Below are 24,945 nucleotides of genomic sequence, written 5' to 3' on the forward strand. Positions count from 1 at the left end.
AGCTCTCTGGGGAAGGGCGTGCTTCTACCCACTGCCCCCGAGCGGGCAGCCGCGGGGCGGCCAGCTGTTGGGAGACACTACCATATGGGGGAGGAAACGGGGGCTTTCCTGCGCCCCCTCAGGAGGACATGTGAGCAGAGATGGGGGTCCTCCACGCCATTGGAGCGAACAGGATACAGGAGCTCGGGGCCTCTGACATCAGCAAGGCTTTTGCAGACTCGGACGGCGGGCATGCTGTTCCCGGGGAAGCCACAGGGTCTGGTCATGGTGGAGACAGGCACGGACACTCAATCCTCTCAGAAACGCCCCCACCTGCAGCCCGGCAGCCCCAGCGCGACGGCAGCCCCAGCGAGACCTCCGCAGACTGTCCTGGCCCAGGGCCAGGGGAGCGACGCGAAGCACTGCTCCTGCCAGAGCGCGGCCACGGGCCGCCGACACCGCGCATGCGGCAGAAAGGACCAGTCGTCAGCGCGCTCCTTCTGGACAATCAACTGCCATTTATTTTCACATCTGCGGCTGAACCGGAGGTTCATCTCATGGTGACAATGGAACACCTAGTGAGCACAGGGTGAATCTGGTCCTGCAGTCGACGCCGGGCTCCACTCTGACCGATGACACAGCACCTGGCTCTTCGTCCAGAGGGCGTGCCGACGAGCTCGCTCTGGCTCTGGCTCTCCCTCTCTCCTCCGCGCTTGCTCCTGACCACCACCCCGCAGGTTCTCAGCTAACGGCTGGGGCATGTTCGCGGCTGCTCTCGGGAGCCCTCGACGGACCCCGCTTCCCCGCACACAGAAACCTTTCTGTTGGGCTTTCCTCTTCCCACCGACCCATTTCACTTATCTGTTCTGGAATCTCGGGCAAACGAACTCTCTGATTTGGAGCTGGCCTGGAGTTCCACTCGGTGGAGGGAGAGAAGACCAGAATGCACCACAGCTGAACTCCTGGCCTGTGCCCAGGCCAAGGCCAGGCCCACACCGACCTCCCCTTTCTGACGTGGCCCTGCCCCCTCCCTTCACTCGGCTTCATGGCTCTAGCTTCACTGGCACAGGAACCGAGTTCGCTTCTTGTGGAGCTGCGGGACCCTGCTGACGGCAGCCCCTTGCGGGAGCTACCTCTAGCACTTTAACCCCCGGGTCTCTGTCACTGGGAAACTCGGTGTCTTCAGTAAACCGCTCATTGCCCATGCCACCTAGTCCAGCATCACACCTAGAAGCCCCTCTGCGGCACACCCTGGCAAACGCTTCAACCCCTTCAGAAAGGGAACGCACCATCTAAAGGTGGTACTTTGACTCTCCCACCTTTTCTTGAGGGAGATCCAGCTGCAAACCCAGCTGGACCCCGCTCAGGTTCCCAGTGGGTCACCATGCAACTAGAACTCCCAGAACCCCCAATTTTCTCAGAGCATGAGTCCAGGTCCTCGCTAGAGAGCCCCAGACACGCCAGCATTCTGTTCCTCCTCTGTCTCGGCCTGTTCTACACCCGTGGCTCTCTCCACCCCCTTCAGACTCCAGGTTACGGTCTCACACACACTGCTGAGGTCTCTCTCCCGTGGTCCCTGGCGCTGTGGGTGGCGCAGGGCAGACGCTGTAAGTGCGATCGTCCTGCAGAGCGGCAGCGTTCAGGCAGAGCCTTCCCAGGAGCAAAGCTAGCTGGGTAAGTGCTTTTCCCCAGCGTGGTCATATACAACCAAGCGGGGTCAAGGGTGAGCTAGGTGATAAGGAAAACACGGGTCCTTCCCTCAGCATTTCAGTCAACGAAGTGTCCTACCTGCTCCCGGACCTTGTCCGGAGGCAGCTCAGGTGGACTCAGGGGGACCAGGAGGGTGGGCAGTGCGCAGCCCGCCCGCCTAGGACCTAGTGCCGCTGCGCTCCCCGTCTTCCACCCCAGGCTCAGAGCGAGAATAAAACAACAACCCAAACTGATTTCAGTCAAGTTTCAGCAGGAATGTGTCTGCTTTGATTCTGCTGCTTGCTTGGCGTTGCCTGGGTAGACGCCAGAGGCAAAGATAGGATTTTGGCAGGAGGAGGAATGTATCACAAGATTTAAAAAAATTTCCTTAGAAACTCACTTTTTCCCCTTTCACCAGCCTCATTTTGCAGACAAAAATCTGAGATCTATAAAAGGAAAGGAAGGGACTTACACCCAACTGCGAAGCCACTTTGGTGCAGGAAAGACTCAAAGGCTCCCAGGTGACTGAATGACGGTGACAAAAGCACACACGAAGGCCAAGGTCCCTACAAGCACAATCAGCAGGCGGAGGCCGCCCCTGTCTGTGGCCCGGCTCTAGGTGATCTGCCCCTGCCGGTGCGGGAAGGGCCAGACGGGCGAGCCCACTCCGGTGGCTCGAGGAAGCTGCGCACCGCGCTCGCACCTCACTGCCGGGGAGCGGGAGCTGGGCGCCCACAGGCACTCTCTGAAACTCCTAACACCTCTGGCAAGTGCTGTAACCTTTTCTGCTGAGGACTGTCAAGAACATCAGACACCAGAAATGGAAAAGTCATCTACTGACTTATAAATAATAAAGAATTTGAAATAAATGACTCGAAGGAATGTGTCAGGCACAGCTGTTAGGCTGCGTTGCCATTTCTCCGGGACCTCTAGCTTTTGAAGCTGGGGCGGAGAACCCTGCTCCAGGCCTTCCTAACCGGGGCCTGGGCAGAGGTCTCCAGCAGTGTAAATGCCAGCAAGGCTGACAGCTGCAAATCAAGCTGGTAAAAAGTTAAGGGCTGTTCTCCTTAAGAAGCTTTCAGATTTCTTACTCACCCAACGTTTGACAAAATGTACTTAAAGGAGTTAGCCTAGGAAACCTAGGAAGACTGTACTGAGCTGTCATCTGGGGAGAGGCGTCCATCGGCACTGAGTGGACTCCAGCTGGCGTTGGGAGGAGCAGGAGCACGCACTGAGGCTTGACCGATCTCTCGTGACAACCAGTCTCACATCAGGAAACGAACAAAGGGCTCAGTGAAACTCGCTCTGCCTTGGGTGGGCCTCCATCTCCGGCGGCCATCCCCACGCACCCATCCCTACCCACAGCCACCTCGGTTCCCTATCCACTGCCCCGAGACGACTGAGAGGCCAAACCTTTGCTTTCCTATCTCCCTGCAACGTCTGCTTAGGTCGCATTTTTGAAAAGATGGGGGTGCTGGACTCCTTTCCGGGCCTTTCTGGGTTTCAGGATGTGGTGTTCTTGTAATGCTATGAAGTTCCCAAACTCAGGCATGTCTCTGGTCAAGTGCACAGGACCCCAAGTGCACCAATGTGCCAACAGCGATTACTGCGGGGGCCTTGGGTGAGCACGGACAACCAGGAAGGGAGGGAGGTTCACAAAACCCCCCCTCCGCTCCCCTCCCCGTACCACTGACTGGCCTCCAGGCCTTCAGTGTTAACGCCCAGGCCAGAGGTTTCGAGCGCAGTTAGGAGGGGACCTGGAGGGTCAGGCGGCTGTCCAGATGGGTCACTCTCGCCCCCACAGCCTCCGTTGTGGCCCGAACGCAGGTGGTCCTTGAGCGTCTGTTTGTAGCGGAAGCTCCTGCCGCAGTAGGCGCAGGGGTAGGGCCGCTCGCCCGTGTGGATGCGCTGGTGCTTCATGAGGTGGTGCTTGCGGATGAAGCTCTTGCCGCAGTGCGCGCAGCTGAAGGGCCGCTCGCCCGTGTGCAGCCGCCGGTGGTTCAGCAGGTGCTCCTTGCGCATGAAGCTCTTACTGCAGTCAGTGCACGGGTACGGGCGCTCGCCCGTGTGGATCATCTGGTGGCGGATCAGGGCCGAGTGGCCGTTGAAGTCGATGCCGCACTGGGGACAGGAGAAAGGCCGCTCCTGCGCGTGCCCGCGCTGGTGGAGCAGGAGGCTGATCTTCAGGCTGAAGCTCCGGCCGCACTGCGTGCAGCGGAAGGGCCTCTCGCTGGCGTGAGCCCGGCGGTGGCTGGTGAGGCGGGCCTGGTCTACAAAGCGCTTTGGGCAATCGGGGCAGGAGAAGGGGCGCTCGGCGCTGTTATGGACCCGGAGGTGGTAGGTGAGTCTGGAGGGGTGAGTGAAAGTCCTGGCGCAGTGCGGGCAGGTGGGGGGCGTCTCACCGGCGTGGGCCTGGGGGTTGCCTGCCGAGCTCGGCTTGCTGGGGAAAGTGCTTGGGACACTGGGCACAGGGCAAGGGGTGCTCGCCAGCGTGGCTACACTGGTGGGTGAGCATCATGTCCTGGCTGAGGCTCTTGCCACAGTGGTGGCACGAGAACGCCTGCTCCTCGGCTGGCGGCAGCAGGGGGTAGCTGCCCAGCTGCGTGAAGGTCACTTGGCCCTCGGAGGCTTCCGCCAGGTCAGTGGCCGGCCGCCCAAAAGGTGCCATGGACGTAGACTGCTGGCTTTTGAAAGTCACATCTGAAAAAGTATCCTTTGCTGCCGCTGCTGGTGGAGAAGGGAAGGGGACTGGAATCTCCGGGCACAAGGAGGCCCTGGCAAGGCCTTCGGCTTTGATGACGAGCTGTTCATCTGAAAGAAAGGACTCAGAGTCACGCCCACCAGCACAGGTCTCGCAGCCACTGGGTGGCGCTCCCGAGTTCTCACAGACTGCCTGGAGCTCTTGGTGGAGCTCTCGGTTTGCTCCCCTACGTACCCCCTAAGTACGTAACTGCGTGGAGGGAGGAGCAAATCGTCACATCGCCCACAGACCCTGCGGCAAATCACCTGAACCCCCTCAATGCCCCCGGCTGGGAGAAGGAACCCCCTTGGCACCAGGCTTCTCGGCGCTGCTCTCATCACGTCCCTCCTCTGCTCGCCGGCTTCGGGAGGGACAGCGGCCTACCGTGACCGGGTCTACAGTCACGGATTAGCCTACTCCTGCCCCTCTTTACTCTGCCAGGCAAACCCTCCAGGATCATCAGCTCTCTCACGGGCCCTGGAAATGCAGTGCGCAGCTCTGCCTCGCACCTCTGCTCATCCTGTCTCCCTATTGCAGCGTGCCTCCCTCTCTGCCACCTCGTACCCAGCCACACCGTTCCAACCTTCCAGGGCCCAGCTCCGGCTTCACACCTTCCCGAGGCCTTCTCTAAAAACGTAAACTAAAACCGGCGCGTGTTCTGCAAACGTCTCGTTTCTTGTGTACGGGTCATCTATCCCACTCGCCCTGGACGCTTACCAACAGGCAGGCCCAGTGTTGCTGTGCGTGCCCCCAGTGTAAGTACCCTGAAGCGCAGAAACGGTCTCCTTTAGCTCCTCGAGTCTAAAGGAACCCAAGGCGTGGGAGACACTGGAAATCAGGTTGCATGAAGTCACGTAAACAATCGGGTCCCTTCTGACCTCGAGGTTCTCCTTGAGGATTCAGATGGCAGAGCAGGGAGGGCGCTCAGCACAGCGGAGGGAACGGGCGTGTTTCCTTTCCCGTCACCGCCCCTGCCGAGGGCCAGTCCGCACCGACACTCCCGTCTGCGCCTCCCCGCTGACATTTTCGTCTCCGCCGCCCGCCTGCCTGCATGTCCTGCCCCCCCTTTGTTCTGTCCTTTCCCCGTGATATTTAAATGTTCTCGTGTCTTCTCCACCCTATTTTTGGTCTATCTGCATGTACTTATTTTTCTTCCTCTGACAACGCTGATTTGTCTTTATACTTAAAAGTGCCTTCTCACTTTAAACTTCTCCGTTTGATTTCGGTTTCATTTCTAACTCACTTGGGCAGGTCCTTTCCCGCCCTTCTCCCAGTGTTCTCCCATCCCCTCGCCTCCGCAGGCCACTTGGCCCGCCGCGGCTCCGGGCAGCCCCGGCACACACTGGCCCGGCCGCAGAGGCCTCTGACCGCGTACTCACCGGCGTAGGGACCCTTGTACACATCGCTCTGCTTGGACTCCGGAGGGCCCCCAGACCTGGGGCTCTTCCTCTTGTTTAATCCAAGACAGAATATCCGATGTTGAAATGCCAGGCTCTGTTTGTGGGGGAAAAGAAAACCGCCTTCAGGGACTTGAATCAGAAAGTGAAAACAACCACGGTGGTTTGTCGCACACCATGCTTTTGCCCACATTTAACTGCTAACCAACTAGAACAACAAAACTGAACCGGCCTTTAAAAAAATGCATACAACACCTAGAGACCCAGTTCGAAATGAAGCCAAATTAATTTATTTTTACAGGAGGTACAGTAGTACTCAGCTTGATTTACTACTTTCAGTGAGCCTACCTCAAAACAAATCAATTTTTATTTTGGAGATGACACCCTGAAATAATCTAAAATCAATAGTACTTTTCACTTCATTAGCACAATTATTTTAAAAATCCTTTCATTGTTTTGTCTTGCAGCTTTTTAATGAAATAATGGAAACAGGAATATTCTCTCCGTTTAAAGTAGAGAGGGCCCACGGGTGTTTAAATAAACAGGGAGACTTTATGGTGAAAGAGCACATTTTCAAATGTTTACTTTAAAATACAGCACAAAAAAAAAAGAAACACTATTGACCGAAGTTTTTTCTTCTTAAATATTAATTAAAAACCAAATACGCTTCCGGAATTAGAAAGCTGGATCAGTTCAAATACAGACCTGACTCCTCAGAAAGGTTACTTTTCAGATTCCCCATTCTAGGCTTTTTCTAAGAGAGTGTAGTACCTTTGCTTATTAAATGATACAGGTCATTGTTTCCTGAGGGGGGCGGTGCAGAGGGGTGAGGAGGGGAGAACTGTACTTGTAAGTCCCTCAGGCTTATGGATGCTTCCAGAAAGAAGGAAAGAGCAGCCTCCAAAGGCTTCACACACACAACACACCTCCTTTGGTCAGTGCCGAAGCAGCTGTGCCTGCCATTGCAGCCGAGGCCTATGGAACCTTTTTTGGCCTCAAAGGACAAGCTGCCAAGCTGACAAGGTGCAGAGAGTAGTTTCATCCTCTCTCTATTGTTTCCCAGAAAAGCCTTGTAAGCAGGTTATGGCTTTACTGCTAGCCAGTGAGGACTCACTGGTCTCCCCGAAGCCTTTAACTCTGGCAGAGAAGACCCCTGAGATGTGAAGGCACGCCCAAGGCCACAGTGAGAGGCCGGGCAAAGCTACGGCCCCAAAGACTGTCGGTCACGTGGGGAGACTGGAGGGGCAGATTTCAGCACACGTGGCAGGCTGCCTCTTCAACTTCCTACTTTGAGCTATAAGGCTAAAATCTGTGAAACATCTCCGACTTTCATCTTTTCTTTTTCTTCCAGATTAAAAAAAATTTTTAAACATTCACCAAAGAATACATTCACTGATTTTAGACAGAGAGGAAGGGGGAGAGAGAAACATCGTTATCTGCTGTCCCCTGCCCACACCATGACTGGGGCAAACCTGCGACCTTTCAGTGTGCAGGACGGTGCTCCAGGTAGCGGGGCATCCAGGTAGCAGGGCCGCCCGGCCAGGGCCCGATTCTCTACACACACACACACACACACACACACACAGAAGGACGCGGAAGGGCCACGGGCAGGAATAAGGAAAGTGATCTTTAACCGACATCTAGAGGATGAACTTCTATTCATCAACAATATGAGACTTTTAAAATGCTTAATTGCTTCTCTGCATCCATTTTCTGAGTAACAGGTTAGTGCTCTGGAAACCTCGGTGATTCCGGTGGTTTGCCTCTTTTTGGCTTATCATTATGGGTTCATATAATGTTATACATCTGATGAGTTACAATCCACTGCAGTCATTGTTCTTTTTAATGCTCGAACTGTCCCCTCTCTGGCCAGCAGGGGCCCCTCAGATCTGCTCTGCGTCATTTCACATCGCGGAGCACCCGGTTTCTGCATTTCTGGTGCGGCGAACCATCCCAGGCTCGCCTTGGACGCTCCCCTCTCCGGGCACACACTCAACGATCTCCGAGAAATGGGATTTGGAGACCACAGTCGGGGAGACAAGGATGCTAACTGGTACCGGGCTGTCACTGCTTCAATGGACAGAGCTATAAAACACACGCCTTTTAGGAAAAGTGTTACGAGTTTACACTCATATTTAAGGTTACAGGCTTTTAATTAAATCCTTTGATTTAGCACTTGTATCTTTTCTGTATTACCCTGAAAATGTTTGGTTCTGAATGACATTAACATGATCTCTGCTTTTCTGAATATGTTTCAAAATGATGCCAGTATTATTAACAAAAACATGAACTCGATGTAAATTGAGTGGTACTTTGCTGGTACTGTTGGTCTTTAGGATATATTCCTTCAGGGATATATGGTTAAAATACTATGTTTTAAAGTTATTTGGAAGAAATGTACTCTATGCATTTGTATCTGTCACCAGCATGATACAGTTTACTTGTTTCGGCATGTTTGATTTAAAAGAAAAATTTTTTTAATAAGAGAGTTTATCTAGAAAGTGACAGAGGTGGTAGCAGTGGGCCGGCTGGGCTGTGCAGGTGCAGCAAACAAGCTGCAGAGGCAAGAGAAGGGCCCTCAGGCTCAGGAGAGAGAAAAGCAAGGGTGCTGTGCCCGGGGGCGAGGAGAGGGGGGAGGGAAAGACTCGGGCATGCTCCCGAGAGGAGAGCGAACCTGCAAAAGTTTTATATTAAATATTTACAAGATCCCAAAATCAAAACTGTAAAATACAGTACATTCAGAAGGTCTAGCTTCCAAGCTGTTCTTACTGGTTTTTGTTTTAATTTCCCATCGTTTCTTTGTGAAACTATAAGCCTGGTATGCATGCACCTTGATAATTTCCCTCTGGATCCGTGACGCTACACAAATTGTGCTGCACCTTGATTGCCACTTGCAGTATATCCTGGACATGCCCAGAGCAGCCAACAGGGACCTTTCTCCCTCCTTGTCATAGCTGTTCGGTGTAGCTGCTCCATTGTTTACCCAGGAATTCCCTACTGATGGGCACTTGGATTCTTTCCAACCTTTTGTTACAATATCAGCCAGCAGCCAGCCATAAAAGCCATGCAGGGCTGAAAAAGAGCAAGCCAGTCCTCCAGAAGTGCGCCGTGGCTGTTGTTACCCAGCTCACTGACTAAGTGTGTCTTCACTGAACTTGGGAAACCCTAGGACGCTAACCATTCGTTTTGAATACTGATGCTCAAAGTTCCTCTGGTTGCCTAACTAACTGGATCCGTACAACCAAGCTAATATTTTTATTGTACGGAACAACTGGGTCTTAACCCTACAGTCACCAAATACATAGAACACAGCTACATCCGCTGAGCTTTGGTGGGCGTGTGTGAGCTGGGGACCTTTCAGAAGTGAAGGAGCAGGACAGCATGAACACTGAGATGGCCTGACACTGACGCCTGCGTGGTGACGGCATGGCAACTGCTGGCCAGATCGCCACCATGGCCCTCGGCATAGCACACCCCTCAGAGGCCTGAGGAATCCTGCCAGTGCATACTTGGAGACACAAGTGAACGTACGTCATTGGTTTATGCAAACTGTGGGCTCTGGAGGAAGCCAGATAATCGAGAAAAACCGAACACTGACCAGGTGAGAGAGTCGATAAACGCTGAGGTTTTAGGTTTGAGAGGCAGTTAAAAATAGGAAGTCTGATCACAGGAAAATATGAGATTATAACATCTACACTGGTTGAATATGATTTTAACTATGAGGAAGTCTGACTCCTCAAGCAGATGATAAAAACATTTGACACACGAAACCACCATTGGTAAAAAAATAAAAACTTTCTTTTGAAACTTTCTGTGAAACAGGTGTGGGGCTATAACATCATTGAGTGAATGTGTTAAGTATTTGTGCAATAATTTAAAACCTCTAAGTTTTATCATTTCCAGGACGATTTGTGCTCTCAAATAGGATAAACTAAATAAAGGATTATATTGGATGTGACTTAACCGCTGGTTTTGTTTGTCAAAAGGAGGTCTTGCTGGCCCAGCGTGAACAGTGATAAACGTGGGACAATGGTGATGATGCACACGAAGTAAAAATCATCCAAGGAGTCTCCCCAGCTCACCTTGGACAGAGACAGAAGGAATAGAAAAAGATATTTCGTGAAAATGGAAGCAAACAAACAAACAAAAAAAGCAGGGGTAGCAACACCTGTACCAGACAAATCAGACTTTAAAGCAAAGGCCACATAACAAGAGACAAAGGAGGACCCAGCAGTTCCATCTTTGGGCATTTACCCAAAGAAATCCAAAACAGTATATCCGAAAGATGCAGGGAGCTGTATGTTTGCCGCAGCATTATTTACAACAGCCAAGGTATGGAAGCAGCCCAAGTGTCCTTCCATAGATCAAGAAAAAGTGGTGGCTGCCCCGGTCGGTGTGGCTCCGTTGGTTGGAGCATCATCCCCAACACAGAAAGATTAGGGGTTCAACTCCCAGTCAGGGTACATAGAGGTTGTAGGTTCAATCCCTGGTCGGGGTGTGTATGGGAGGCAACCAACTGATGTTTCTCTCTCACATTGATGTTTCTCTCTCTCTCGTCTCCCTTCCTCTCTTCCTAAAAGCAATGAAAAAATGTCCTTGGGTGAGGATTAAAAAAAAAGTATATACTATCAGTAACCAAAGAATAACCACACACACAGGTGGTCTGCAGTTTGGCCCTAGTCAGAGTTAAAGAATAATCTCAGGAAATTCCAAGTTTATATTTTTCTGTATTCTCCCATTCACTACTTACTATTCTATTCTCTACTAATTGTATTCGCTTTGATCCCAGACAGCAGGCATCAATGACTGTTCCAAAGGAGGGTATAATAGTTTCTCTTTCCCTTTATCAGATGCAAATGATGGAGAGGAAGCATAAAATTAATTCTATTCCACCTATATATTTTTATTTAATAGTAATGCGCAGTTCTTCTGAAAGCTCTAAAATGTAATACAATAAGAAATTCTGGGTTTTACAAGGAAAATGGGTAAAATCTGACATGTATTTTAGAAAATCAAGCATATCAATATTCTAATATAAGCACATGGGCCTAACAACACATTTCACGGTGCATTAAAACTGATTAAAAGACGATGTTAGAGGAGAGAGAAGTTGCTTGCTCGCTTGAAAATCAGAAAATCTGATTAGCTTTTTCTAATGACTTAAATGGTTCAAGTGGACAATCACCCATCAAAAAGACATTTTATTAGTTCCATCACTAAAGTCGCCTAAAACCAGCATCCTCCACACAAGCTTCCTGCGAAAGGACTGGTTATGCACCTTAGTGGCAGACAGTTTAATACTATTCTCCACGGAAAGGCAACGGGACCTTAAAAAATATTGACTGATTTTAGAAAGAGAAAAGGAGAGGGAGAGAAATGTCCATCTGTTGCTCCACTCACTGATGCATTCATGGGCTGACCCTTGTTCGTAACCCTGACTGGGGATTGAACCTGCAACCTTGGTGCGTTGGGACGCTGTTCCAACGAACTGAGCTACCTGGCCAGGGTGAAGCAGGACTTTTGTAATGGCAAGGAGAACACAAACCCACACAGGCCTGTTGTCAGGAAGGCCTGCTCGCGAGGCCGGCCCCTGGCTGGCACGCAGCTGTCCGCGCTGATAGAACGCCTCCCTGAGAGTCGAAGTGCCTCGGTGGGCCTCCGCGGTCCAGCGCGGTTTGCGCCGAGCAGCCGCTGCTCTCCTTCTGGGAGCCGGGACTTGGGGCACGTGCTGGGCGGAGGGGTCCGACGTGACCGGCCCCCACAAAAACCTTGGGTGCTGAGTCCCTAATCAGCTTCACTGGGAGATAACACCCTGCGAGTGTTGTGACAGCTCTGCTGGAGGAATTAAGTGCGTCCTGGACAAAGACCGGGACTCTTCAGACTCCTCCGTTTCCGCCAGGCCTTGCCCGCTGCTTTTTATCTTTGCCGCTTGCTTTGCATCCTTTCGCTGCAGTAAATCTGAGCCCGGGGCGTGGCTACACGCTGGGTCCGGTGCATCCTCCTCCTCGTGGACTACCAGACTGGAAGGCGGTCTTGGAGCCCCAAACACAGCCCGGAACTTTTTTCTTTTTTTTTTTTTTTTAAAGAAAACAAGCACTGAGGCAGTACTTGGAAGGACCCAAGAGACAATCTGAAGTCCTCTCACTTGCCAAGCTGACAGTTTGAACAACACAAAGAAAATAAATGACTTAATAAAAAAACTCTTGGATATATAGTTAAACATAAAAGGGGAGAATACAAAGGGGTTTTTTTTTTTGAAGATTTTATTTATAGAGAGAGGAAAGGAGAAAAAGAGGGAGAGAAGCATCGGGGTTAAAGGGTTCTACAGACAGACACACGGAGGGCCTTTTTCAACGCTGTGCGCTGACGGGTCTAGGCGAGGGCGTCCAGCCTGTGGCCCACAGGCGGCATGTGTCCCAGGGTGGCTATGAACGTGGCCCGACACAAAATTGTTCATTTACTTAAAACGTTATGACCTTTTTTGTGTGATTCTGTGTTGCAACGTATTTAATGTGTAGCCCAGGCAACTCCTCTTCTTCCAGCGTGGCCTGCAGATGCCAAAAGGTGGATGCCCCAGAAGTCCTGTGCCTCCTACCCTCAGGTTCTGGGGAGTACCTAGGTGGTTAATGGCTAATGACAGCTACGACTGTGCAGATCAAACCACAGTACTAGGTGAATCCAAAGCTTACTGTATGTAATTTTAAGTAAAAATGAAGTACTGTCTACAGGCTGACTGCCCACAAATTGACAAGACGGAAGGTAAACGAATCTCTCGTACATCATTACAAAACCGCTCGTCCCCAAGGAGAAACGACACACTGATTTTTGCTTGCTGAGGGCTGTGTCGGGCGGCTAACAGGAGCAGACTAAAGAGTTACTTCCGATAACGAACCTTTCTGACTAAGTCTCCCACCTCTATCTGTGATGTAAGTTTAGGCTCACTACATACATCCATGACGTCGATATTAATCGAATTCAGTCTGTTACGTTGCCGAAATACTGTCACCCACACAGCCCTAAAAATGACGTGTGGCAGGAATGTGCTTACCTCAGGGAGAAGGGTCACTTAGGATTTGGGCATTCCAGTGGACGGGAAATTTACCTCAAGAGAAGAAACACTGGACGCTAGGTTGGTGACCTTCACGCTGAACGCTCGGGGGACGCACTGGTGTGTGTGCTGACTATGAAATACAGGGTGGACAGGACGGCGGGCCGATGGGTGGAGAGGGGGGCGCAGAGGTGGGCGAAAGAGTGAAATGTCAGTGGAAGAATCTAGGTGACAGGTATTGAGGTGTTCACTATGAAACCACTTCGACTTTTCTGATGTTTGAAAATTTTTGTAATAAAACGTTACGGAAAAAAATAACAGCGTATGGGATACTTGTTTTCGTTATGGAAAAGTTCCAGGCTATGTTTGGGGTCCCAAGGCCGCCCTCCGGTTGAGTAACCCACTAGCTAAGAGAAGCGCATCTGGTAGAGACACCTGCAGGGTGAGCTTTCCGTGAGCCTTCTGTCCAGCAAAGAGCAAAGAGGGCGTGAGAGTTTTCTGCAGCACAGGGGGGACTTGAGAAGAAAAAAAGCACAACTCTACCTTGGCTAGCAGTCTTTCCCACACAGGACCAAGCAGCTGCCAGCGAAAACAATGGGGAAGGTTACTTAATGACAGCTGGCTCCCACACCGGGCGACACCTGCTTTGGGGCCCCCGGGTTAGGAGTGTCTCCGAGGGACCACGCAGAGATGGTCCCAGCCCCCCCCCTGCACTTCTCTGCGACCAGGTGCACGGTCCCAGAAGCCACCTCCCTCCACACGAACAGCACTGCTCGCCCTGCCATCTGCGGACGTGTGTGTTTTACTACATAACGAGGGCTCGCGACCTCTGTCGTGGGATGCAATCAGTAGCCCTCGGCCGTGTGGTACTGATGGGTGAAGGCACGGACAAGGCGACCTCTCCGCTCGCCCCGCTACCGACCTGGCCAGTCTGGCTGCCGCGGCACGGAGAGGCTCCGGGAGCCCCGGCCCCGCTTCCTTGTGCTGAGCCGTCACCTCCGACCGGGAAAGGCAGAGCGGCGAACCTCTGCCCCCGCCTACCTTCGCTGGGGTCCGTGGGAATCGCGCTCTCCTCTGGCCCCGCCTGGTCCTCTGTATTGTGTTCTCCTTCGGGCTGAATCTGAGATAAGACATCAGGCTGATTCATGGCATAATCTAGGAGGAAGAAGGGACAGCGGTATGACAAAAGAGATAAATGAGAACGACAACTGAATTGCCATCGAGGCTGAGGCGAAGGCTCTGCGGTCCCCAGCCCAAGGGGACCTCTTTTAGGCTCGGAATCACTTCTTCCCCACCCATCCGCCTCCCACTGCAGACTGTGTCCGTCAGAAAAGCCGGGAAGGGGAGAGGCAACGGGGAGAGGCAACGGTGGGAGCTGCACCGTGCAGCTGGAGCACACCCCGCCTGCCTCTCTCACTAAGCCGCCTGCCTCTCTCGCTGAGCCGGGGCGACAGTGTGTCCCGAGGGGCGGGTCGAGGCCGTCTCCAGGTGAAGGGCACCCACGAATCCCGCTGCAGCTGGCACACCCGTAACCCTGAACTTCTCCTCCGTCCTGACTGGCACGGGGAGAAGTCGCACTTCCCAGTTAGCAAGGGTGAACTGGAAATCCCTGGCCTGGAGCCACACTCTGACGTGTGCGAGGACCGCACGAAAGCAAGCACCACCGGAGGAAAAGGGGTGGTCCTGCGCCCTCCGGGGGCTGCCGTCGCCTCACTCGCTCACAGGGTGCCCACTCAGCCTCACCCATGGAGATGAGCGACTCGTAGTTGCCCTTCATGATGTTCTTGTAAAGTTCCTTTTGCCATTCTTCCAACTTCTCCCACTCGGGAGTGGAAAAGTAGATGGAGATATCATCGAACGTCACGGGCACCTGAAATCACAATGACACGGGGGTCAGTCTCTGCCACCGCAACTCAGCCACTCAGTAGTCTGTACTAAGTGCTGTCCGGCTGTAAGGAACTAAGTGAGCCGCTGATGGGACACAGGAAAACATGGAGACCCAGATCCAGCCTCCAAGAGCTGACCACGTTTCCAGGAGAAAGGCGGTGGGTTTCAGGCTGCGGTCACAGGGACAGGAGCAAATGGGCGGTGTTTCATCCACACCACACAACAGATTCTGAACATCCGCCACATACAAGGTTGATCCTAAGCACCACTGTAATACAAATAAACTCTGTCCAAAAGGAGCCCGTGGCTGTATTCAAACTAATGACACGGAGGAGAAATTCTGGAACCTGGGGCTGTGGTGAGCCTAGAAGAGACAGGACTTTGGCTGGTCCTAAGGGACAGGGCAGGTTACAATACAGACAGGCTAGAACCATAAATTGCCCATTTTTACAACTTGCTCAGCACCTAAAATTAGTCTCAGGGCAAATATAGATACTCAATAGTTTATTTTTACCTACTCTCACCACACAAAAGATGTGTGATAACTTACAGCAAACGTACAGACCATAAAATAACGGCAGAAATAAAGGGTCAGGACGGCTTCTGGTTCAAGGCGGTGAACGACGCACACGCACTCCCAGAGTTCCGTGGAAATGACCGTCGTGGGACCAGGAGGGACCATCCGCAGCAGCACCAAGGGTGAGGAGGAGGAGAGGCCATCACTAGGATCACAACTTTCGGGGGTTCCTCTCACTGGGGCCCAGAGGAGGGGCTCGTGCTGGGGTCTGAGGTGGAGGAGGCGGCGGCACCTCCCCGCGCCAGGCAAGGGCCGCAGCTGGGGGTCCCGGAGAGCCCCAAGCTCCGAGCTGGCGGGCACACTGAGCAGAGGTGCAAGTGGTTCCAAACTGCACCTGAAGGTCTATCTTGAGAAGAGCGGCCCCCACGGCGTCCTCATCCGCCCGGCAGAGGAAGGAGCAGCAGCCTCTACCACAAAGCTGAAGCCACAGACCTCATCTGAGAGGAAATCCACCCACCTGCCTGGAGACAGCGGCGCCTCCAGACACGGGTGACCACCGGGAGTGTGGTCTTACTGGGGCCCCTTCGTGGTCCTGCTACTGCCTATCTGCTCCACGCCACGGCTGCTTAAAGAGACGCCCACGTGTGCGGAGCACCTAAGTCCCCAGCGGCTGTCCTGCAGAGGGAAGAGCCCTCTGGCTAAAGAGACTTGCGCAGTGGGCGAGGGGACACGCTGCTTCCTATAAGCACCCCGTTAATCAATCGAATCCTCCCCTTACATGTGTACGACCAAGGGTTACTCAATGTTTAAAAAAAAACAACAAAAAACTAACAGCACCAAGACAAACAAACACTACAAACAACCCTAGAGGCAAAAAAAAACACAATAAACTGGAAATCAGACAAACCACTAACACACAGTCTCAGAGAAAGTCAAATGCATATTGCACCCATTAAAAAAATTCCAGCTGCTTTTAAAAAAGAACCAGGAAATATTGTTTTTTAAATCCTTACCCAAGGATATGTTTATTGATTTATTATTATCTTTTTTTAAGAGAAAGATCAGTTGCCTTGCATACCCACCCCTAACTGGGGATCGAACCTGCAACCTTTCTGGTGTACGGGATGATGCGGCACCAACAGAGCCACCTGGCCAGGGCAGAAAATAAATTAAACATGTAATTGTTGAAATAAAAAGTAGAAAGGCTGGAAGGCAAGGTCACAGAACTCTGGTTAATAAGGTGAAAAAATGTAGGAAAAGTTAAAAGACAATAATCCATCATCTGTCAAACTAGTTCCAAAATGAAAATAGAAGAAAAGGCAGAGGGGACTAAAATGTTACAAATACAGATTGGCAGAAGAAAATTCCCCAGAGCTGATGAAGACACCAGTCTTCTGACGGACAGACCACTGCCAACTGCCCACAACACAAATACAAACAGACCTACACCCAGATATTTCCGCAATAAATTTCAGAAAAACTAGTACGAAGAGGAGATAAGAGCTTGCGGAGAGAACACATAGATTTCTCACAAACAAACGAGAACTGGTTTGGTGGCTAAACTTTTCATCGATGGCATCTGACAATGTGAGACAAAGGGCCAATGACTTTAACATTCTGAGAGAGGTGGAGTACTATCCAGGCTTAAAGAAGAAGGAAATTCTGACATGCTACAACACGGGTGAACCTGAGATGTGATGTTGGTGAAATAAGCCAGTCACGAGAGGACAAACATTGGATGATTTCACTTAGGTAAGCATTGTCAAGTTCCCAGAGAAACAGAAGTAGAATGGTGGGTGCCGGGGGGCGGGAGGGGAGGGGGCGTAGGGAGGGGGAGAGTGTTTGGGGGACAGAGCTCCGGTTTGGGAGCTCTGGGCACAGGTGGTGGCAGGGCCGCGCCACGTGACCACACTGCGTGGCTCTGAACTGCGCGCTTAAACGTGGTGAGAACGGTCACTGTCACGGATGGCTCCCCACCATTTTAAAAATTAAAATAAAGAAAAAATTCGGAGGGAAAATTATTTTGCACTTGGAATTCAAAAGTAGGGGCAGAATAAGAGTATTTTCAACAAAGCAAGGACACATAACTTTACTTCCCATATACAGATCTAGCGAATCCTCAATGTATGTGATTCCATTAAGGAATCTCTAAGAGAAATCTCAGTAGTACTCTATATAGGATTTCAGAGTTTAAGACAGCCAGTCTAAGTGTTACCCATTTACCCAGGGAAGACAATAAGTAACTTTAACTTACCTTTTCTGTTATCCTTTCGGCAAATGCTAAGTAAATTATCCTAACCAAAGATAAATGACTCGGGGGAAGGGTCCCCACCAGACACGGACTCGGGACCCCTCCCAGGGAGCTCCCCGGGCACGGCACCGGGGTCAGTGACCCTCACTCTCCCCGCAGACCCTCCCCCAGCAGCCCTGTCCCCACCTCGGCGCTGGGACAGCTCTGGTCCAAGTCGCCAGCGAGGCCTGCGTTGCCCAGTCACATTCACCACGCTCATCTCTCCAGGCCTCCCAGTAACAACACAATCCAAACGAACACTCTCTCCTTGAAATACCTTTTCCCCTCGTCCCCGGGACCCCACACACCTCCCTGTTTGGTCTCTTGTCCTCCCCCACGGCCACCCCTCCTCCCACCCCCGGAGCTTTTTGCCTTCGGACCCTCTCCCGCTTCTCCGCTCTCTCTCCTGCGGACACCCCTCTCTCGCTCACAGGCTTACACTGCGACCTGCACATTGACGATGCCCAGACACGCCTCACCTTCCGGCTTCAGAGGCCCCTCCACACCTCTCCTGCACGTGCCACGGCATCGCCAACCTGCCGAAGGAAACCTCCCCCACTCCCCCACCCCCAAGAGCGCCCCCATCTCAGGAATCAGTCAACACCCCCTGCAGCTCCTTAAGCTCAAGGCTAAGAGTCAGTGAACCTAAGAGCACGTTCTCTGGGCTAAATATAACTCTGTTATTTATACTTAGTAACTGTGTGATCTGGGACAAGTTAGGGTTCTATGGGGATAACAGAAACTTATGGAGATAACTTATCACACGGTGGACTTACAAGCATTGTTCTCAGCTCCTCACTCCCTGACTCCTACCAGCAAGGCCCGTCACCAGCTCTGCCACCCAAACGTCCTCACTCTGTCCTCTCGCACCCGTTGCCACTGCTGCCACCCTCGTCCAAGCCACTCTCATCCCTCCAACCATTACAGTGGCCTTCCTCGTTTTCTCATTTCTGTTCTTCCCGCCCCGGTCCATTCTCCACACAGCAGCCAAAGTGACTCCTTTAAAACATACAGCAGATGCCTCTCCTCTGCTCAAAACCCTCCAACTTCTTCCCTTAGCAGTGCTAAGACAAAATCCAAATTCCTTACCTCGGTCTCTGATGTCCCACATCAGCGGTTCACAAACCCAGTCCCACATGTTATAACCAGCTATGGAGCTTTAAGAATCATTAGTGCTCAGGCTCCATCCTGGACCCATTGGATCAGAATCTCGAGGAAGTGAAGTTCACCAAAGTTTAAAGACCCCCCAGGTGACGCCTGTGTGCAGCCAGGGCCGAAAAACACTGCCCTAGGTGACCCGACCAGGCCATTCTTCCAGTCACGGCCCCCTCCGCTCGCTGCCCACCCTGCCAAGGCTACTATCTGCCCTAGTCGAGAATGGTGCTTATTTCCCTTCTCTCTGCCCCGGTGCTCCAAGCTTGTTGGTGCCTCCGGGACTCAGGCTAGCTCCTCTTCCGGCCAGAAAACCCTCCCTCCCTCTCTGCACAGCAGCTGGGTCCTTCCTGTCAATCAGTCTCAGCCTGAATGTTAGCTCCTTTCTGAGACCTTCTCTGATAGCCCATCTAAATTAAATTCCCGGGTAGCACCTTCCGTTTCATCAGAGCACTTAAGTGTATTCATTTTCTTGCCTGTTCATATTGTCCCCCTTTCCCCACTAAGATGTAAGCTCCAGGGGAATTTACAGTGAACTGTTCATAGCTGTGCCTTCAGGATGCAGAGACCAGGCGAAAAAACAGTAAGTGCTCAAGAAACCCGTGTCGAATAAATGAATAAACAAACAGGCGCGGCTGGGCGCGGCTGGGGACCAGCTGCCTCAGGCTGGCTTCCATAGCTAAGAGTGATGGTTATTTCCTTCTGTTTTAAAGGCTATTCCCTCCGGGAAGGCTGGGCCTCAGCACTGCAGCCCACCCCTCCCATGAAGAAGCTGAAGGCGGGGTCTGCGCCGTAAACCTACCGCTCACCCTGTGCCCTCACCCCACCCACTTACTCAACATCCCTTCCCTTGGCCCCCCGCCACCTTTCTCACCAGCACTGCCAACATATTCAAACTGACTCAGTTAAACGATATTTAATTTAGTTGCCACATCAAGATCGTGGCAGACAGGTTCGCAGAGAAAAGCGACTTGCCGGTAATGAACTGGAGAAAGCGAAAGAGGGGAAAATCCATCCAGCCAGATCACCAACTTTATCTGGAGTTTCCAGTCTGAAGTCTGGCACCTCAGGTGATCGCTGAACTGAACATGAAGTGCTTCCCCAACAGACAGACGCAATACGACTCCACAGGCTCCCTAGACTGTCCCTTACGGAGGACCAGCGGTACCCCTTTCCATCTAGAAGTGAGGTACTACCTTTGGGATATCTCCTTTCATACCCGGGGGCAGCCGCAGGACCCAGAAGTTCCTGTTCCTCAGCAGGTTCTCCAGGTTCTCCAGCCGCCTCTGCAGCAGCCCGTACTCCTGCAGCAGCGTGCCCAGCACAGCCCACTTGCCCTCCAGCTGGTTCCCGAGATCAGCCACTGTCTTTTCACAGCTGGCCAGCTTCTTCTCAGCCGTCCCCGTCCGTCCTTCCAGGTGCAGGAGTCGCCGGCTGTGCACCTCCACCTTTCGCTCTATAGCCTGCACGGCTGCCACTACCGTCCACAGGGAGATGGCTGCGGTCTGCAGGTGCGCCTCGTTCGCCGCTGGGGGCGTGGGCAGAGGAAGGGGCTGCAGGGACGTGAGGCATTCGGAGTCCCATTCCGAAGTCTGTGTGCAGTGGAGAGATGAGACAAGACACTGAGTGTTAGGAGGAGCCTTAATGCAAACTCCAGGGAGATAAGGACTACTTAACTGGGCATCTGAGGTCCACCCAGTACAACACGGCTTTAGCAGTGCCTGCACAAGCCTCACGGGCACGGGGCTCATCCGCTCCAAGAGCCAAAACTGCTGGTGGGTCAGGGATCAGGTTAAGACAGTAAGTGAAACTGGATCAAGAACCAGCTGATCGTCCGCAGGCACAGGCTGCTGCTGCTGCTGCACTCTGTCCAGTGGGAAAGGCCCGTGGGCCCCAGGACGTCCCAGGTTATACCCGGCTCATGCTGCCCTAATAAAGCCCGCACTGACTTACGTGAGGGCCCTGCCTACCAAGCACAACCACACCATTCAGTAACAGTGAGGACGCTTTGAAGGCTGAGTCTGGAGGGATTATAAAACAGAAGGCAGGGCACACCTGTTTATTCTCACACTGTGTCACTCTGCCGGGCAGAACTAGAGTCAACGTGGAATTTTCAGGCAAGCAAACTTTGGCCTATATAAGTCACTTTTGACCTAGATCTTTAAAGAAAATAATAAGCTGTCCCATCACTGCATACACATTGAAACAGTGTATTTAAAAAACAAACAAACAGAAATTCCTACAACAAATAGGAGGTGAGCCGAGCATTACAAAGACTTCTGACCCTGTGGTTCGCGGCACTCTGGCGATGGCCTCCCACACGTCCAGCTCGCCCCCTATCTTATTTTCACTTTACCTGCTCTGCGACCCCACTAAACCCCCGACCGGTCCGTTTGCTGCTGCTTCATCAGCCTGCTCTGAGCACTGTTCTCCTCCTCAGCAATCCCTTCAGCCACCTTCCACCCTGCTACCTGCCTTGCCCTCGCAGACCCTCCAGGTGTGAATCAGTCCAGTCGTTCCTCATCCCCTGTTCCTGTGGGCAGGCCGGTGAGTCGCCCAACCAGGTAGACTGGTAGCACACACTCCAACGGTCTCTAAGCTGGGCGGGGACTCCCCCTCTTGGTGCCCCCCCACCCCGCTGCTTTTCCCCAGTCCCTACAGTGGCCACTGCAAACCCGAGGCTCTCTCCTCAAACTAACGTGCGTAACAGTCATCGGGTTAAAATGCAGGCTTTGATTGGCCAGGGCTGGGAGGGAAACTGAGATTCTGCATCTTTAACCAGTTCCCCAGTGATGCTGCCGGCGGCAGGGAGCACGTGTTGAGAAGGAAGAGTCCGGCCACCACAGGGCCCTCACTCTCAGACGGCACAGGGGAGATGAGAACAGTCAGACCAAAACCCCCTCACCTCTCCCTTCACGCGCCTGCCATCTCAGACTCATGAATCACGTAACCCCTGCTTGCCTTCCTCCCCGCAGGAAAAGGTTTCATCCCACTTAGAACCAACCTTTCCACTCACGGCCCAAATGCCGACTCCTTCCACATTTTTAGGGACGCTGCTCTCCCCGCCCCCCGCCCCCCCCGCCTCTGTTTTAGGGCCAATATTTCAATCCCTCCTGATTCTCCTCCGTGAGACCGCCCCGCACTGTCCGACACGGGAGCCACCTGTGGCTACTGCGCAGGCGTGTGCGCGCCGACTGACGTGTGCTGCGGGCAGGAAATACACACCAGATTTCGCAGACTTAGTGCGGGGACAAACGCAACAACACTCGGTTCATTTCCTGATTCTGACCACACGCTGGAAATGCTTTCTACACACTGGGTCGGATACAATAGATCAAGATTAATTTCATTTATCCCTTTTCACTTTTTAAGTGTGGCTACTAGAAAATGTCAAGTGAGAGCTGTGGTTTCCGTTATATTTCTATTGGCCAGGGCTGGCAGACACGTGCCACCGCCACCGTATACATGCATGCATGCATGCATGCATGTGCACACACGGGTGTATATGTATGTAAAGCTCGGAAAAGGAAGTCCAGGGCAGAGATTCCGCTCCTCTCTCTTCCCCACCCCACTGCTCCTGCTCCTCTCTTTCCTGCGCTTTTTTCCCGTTTTCCAGTCACGCCTCAGCAGCCCCGTCTGGCTCCCCACCCACGGAAACGGCTCTCCTCCGGGTGACCAAAGCCTCTTAGTCGGCAAATCCGAGACCTAACTCGCCAAGCCCCACGCCCGTCGTCTAGTCCCTGCGCACTGCTGCCTGGGTGTCGTGTGCCCAGACTGGGACGGTCACTTGCAGCCCCTAGCCGCTGGCGGAGGGCTTGGCGCCCACAGGCCCGCAGTCAACGCCCCCTGGGTGAATAAACACGCAAAGTAAGCCCACCCAGGGCACTGACGGAGGGCCCCCCTGTGCGTCCGGCACTGCCGCGTGCTGGACCCTGGGGATCCCTGACCCCCCGCAGTCCCTCGATCACGCCTGCCACTGTCACACCGCCTCTGTGGCTGTGCGAGGCTCGGGGGGCCGCACCGAGGACGATCTCGCGCGCGGGGCTGTTGAACGGTCGATGAAAACGCCACGCCAAGCCCACCACCCTGCGTCCGGCCGGCGCTAAGGGGCTGGCACCCCGCGCTCGCTGGAACCCTCGGATCGGCCGGGGAGCCTGGGGCCTCGCACCGAGGGCGGGGCCTCAGGATGCGGGAAGGGACCGGCTCTTCCACACTCGCGCTGGGCGTCGGGGTCCCAGGCCCCGCACCGGCCGGCGGACCCCGGGGCCGCCGGTGCTCCTCTCGGTTGCAGCCCGGCTCCTGACAGGCCCGGCTTCCCGCCCTCCTCCTCTCCCACCGGCCCGGGGACCACAGCCCGAGACGCCCGGACCCCGCCGGGCACACAGCACTCCGCGCGCGAGCCACCCTTACCGGAGCGGGGGCCGCCTCGGCCATGGTCCTGCGCCGTCCGGCTCGGCCCGCAGTAGTCGCCGCCGCACGGCCCCACACAGGCGGCACCCGCCCGGCCTGCCTTCCGCGTCCCGGCTGGCGTGGCCGCGGGGCCCTGCTGCTGGGGGCGAGAGGACGCGGCAGGGGCAGGGGCAGGGGCAGTGGCGGCCGGCCGGAGGTGGAGCTCGAGTGACGGAGGAGCTCAGCAGCGCTCGGTCCGCAGCGGCCCCTCAGCTGGCGCTTTGTGGGCACCGAGCGCACGCCAGGCACGGCTGCGGCCTAGACGCGCCGCCGGCCGCCCTCGGCGCAGCGCGCCCCCTGCCGGCCCGGAGGACACTCGCGTCCCGCGGCTGGCCTGGCTGGGCTCGTGCACCGCGGTTGCACTAGCAAACGAATGTGTTGTTTTCCCCACACCTGGGAGCGATCCACAGGTTGCAGTTTAGGGCCCAGCCGCAACCGGGGTTCGTCAGGGGAGTGTTTTCTTCCAGGCGGCCCTATGAGCAGGCACCGCCCGAAGGGAGGCGCTGGGGCGGGAGGTAGCCGAATTCAGAAAGATGCCGGGCTGGGGAGTCAGGGAGCCTGCAGGCTAGGACGGGTGCCAGAGGGGCCCAGGGCTGTGACGAAGAGGACGTTCGTCATTTCCAGAAACTGCAAATGTAGCTGCCTAGATGAAGCGGGTCACGACCCACGTGGTCCGTGTGAGGGCCAAAACTTACTGTACAGTTGTCCTCACAGCCCGATCACTGAGGTCGGTTTGTTGGGTCTGAACTAAGGTCAGGAAAGAAGCTCGTGTTCTGTAGGGAGGTTGTGTTTCGGGTTGACAGTGACGTCATCCGGAGTTTCCAGCACAGTTCTCATTTCAAACAAGCTGAAAGTGAATCGCAGTCTTCCTAAACCTGTATGTCAACAACTGAATCAAGCCAATGTCCCTAACAAGGTACATACATCACAAAAGTATGAGAACCATCCTGTTGGGGCACCTGCATTCTAAGCTATTTTTAGGCAGTAGCTACACCTGCAAGTATGCCAGTAGCTACACCTGCAGTATGCCAGTTGAGATATACCTGAATGTATGTGTTGGTCGGAAGGAATGCTTAGCAATTAAAAATCGTAATTCTCTGAATCAGAATATCATCACAACAGAACAAACTTCTAGAAAAAAAGGGGGAGAATCTGAATGTTCTCGGAAAGAATGTTAATTTTTATAATTTTATTAAAAAATGTAGATAGTCAACTGCTGCATACCTCAAGGGCCACTTAAACAGGGATGTCACTAAATAAGATACTTTCAACTAGCTTCATGGGCCAGCAAGGCTAGTTCTGCCAGTATAATACGGTAACATTGCTACTAGTTTATTAAGTGGTCCTTCCTCTAGTAGGAACTTATTAAGGTAAAGTCTTCACTACCTTTTAATTCTTGGTCTTGAAAATTTTTTGGATGGGGATGGCATTTCATTGAAGCAATTTCACAGACTGAAATTTTGTGCACTATTTCAAGAAGATACCTATTTTCAGAAGTAAATTTAAGGTTGTTGTGTTCATATTTTTTATTTCCAACTTCTGATGTTTTTGTCTGTTCTTGCTGCTATACACAATCACTAGGGAGATAATTTGTCCTTAAAGTTTGGACCTAGAAATGTGAAAATGAAGCAATTTAATCGGTTTTCAAGTTAAGAAAGTAATCGAAGTTTTCACCTGCATCTTAGCTTTCCCTGTAGGCACACAAATTGTAGCATCTTCTTCACTGGAACAGAATCAAAGGGAAATCGTTTCAGCAGAAATCGTGTAAGCACGTCAGTTTGTTGAGCAAGTTCTTGC

General features: G+C 53.0%; 1 protein-coding gene across 1 annotated transcript; it reads right to left on the reverse strand.

The window, feature by feature from the left end:
- Positions 1–473: 473 nt before the first annotated feature.
- ZNF398 (zinc finger protein 398) lies at positions 474–23,379 on the reverse strand. Its single transcript, XM_028525569.2, is given in 8 exon segments — positions 474–4,095; positions 4,097–4,479; positions 5,788–5,839; positions 5,841–5,902; positions 13,895–14,008; positions 14,597–14,723; positions 19,896–20,291; positions 23,110–23,379. Coding segments are annotated over 8 exon segments (1,932 nt in total). The 5' UTR covers positions 23,134–23,379; the 3' UTR covers positions 474–3,321.
- Between the last annotated feature and the right edge of the window lie 1,566 nt (positions 23,380–24,945).

The sequence above is a fragment of the Phyllostomus discolor genome, chromosome 10, assembly GCF_004126475.2.
Source record: "Phyllostomus discolor isolate MPI-MPIP mPhyDis1 chromosome 10, mPhyDis1.pri.v3, whole genome shotgun sequence".
NCBI classification, from domain to species: Eukaryota; Metazoa; Chordata; class Mammalia; order Chiroptera; family Phyllostomidae; genus Phyllostomus; species Phyllostomus discolor.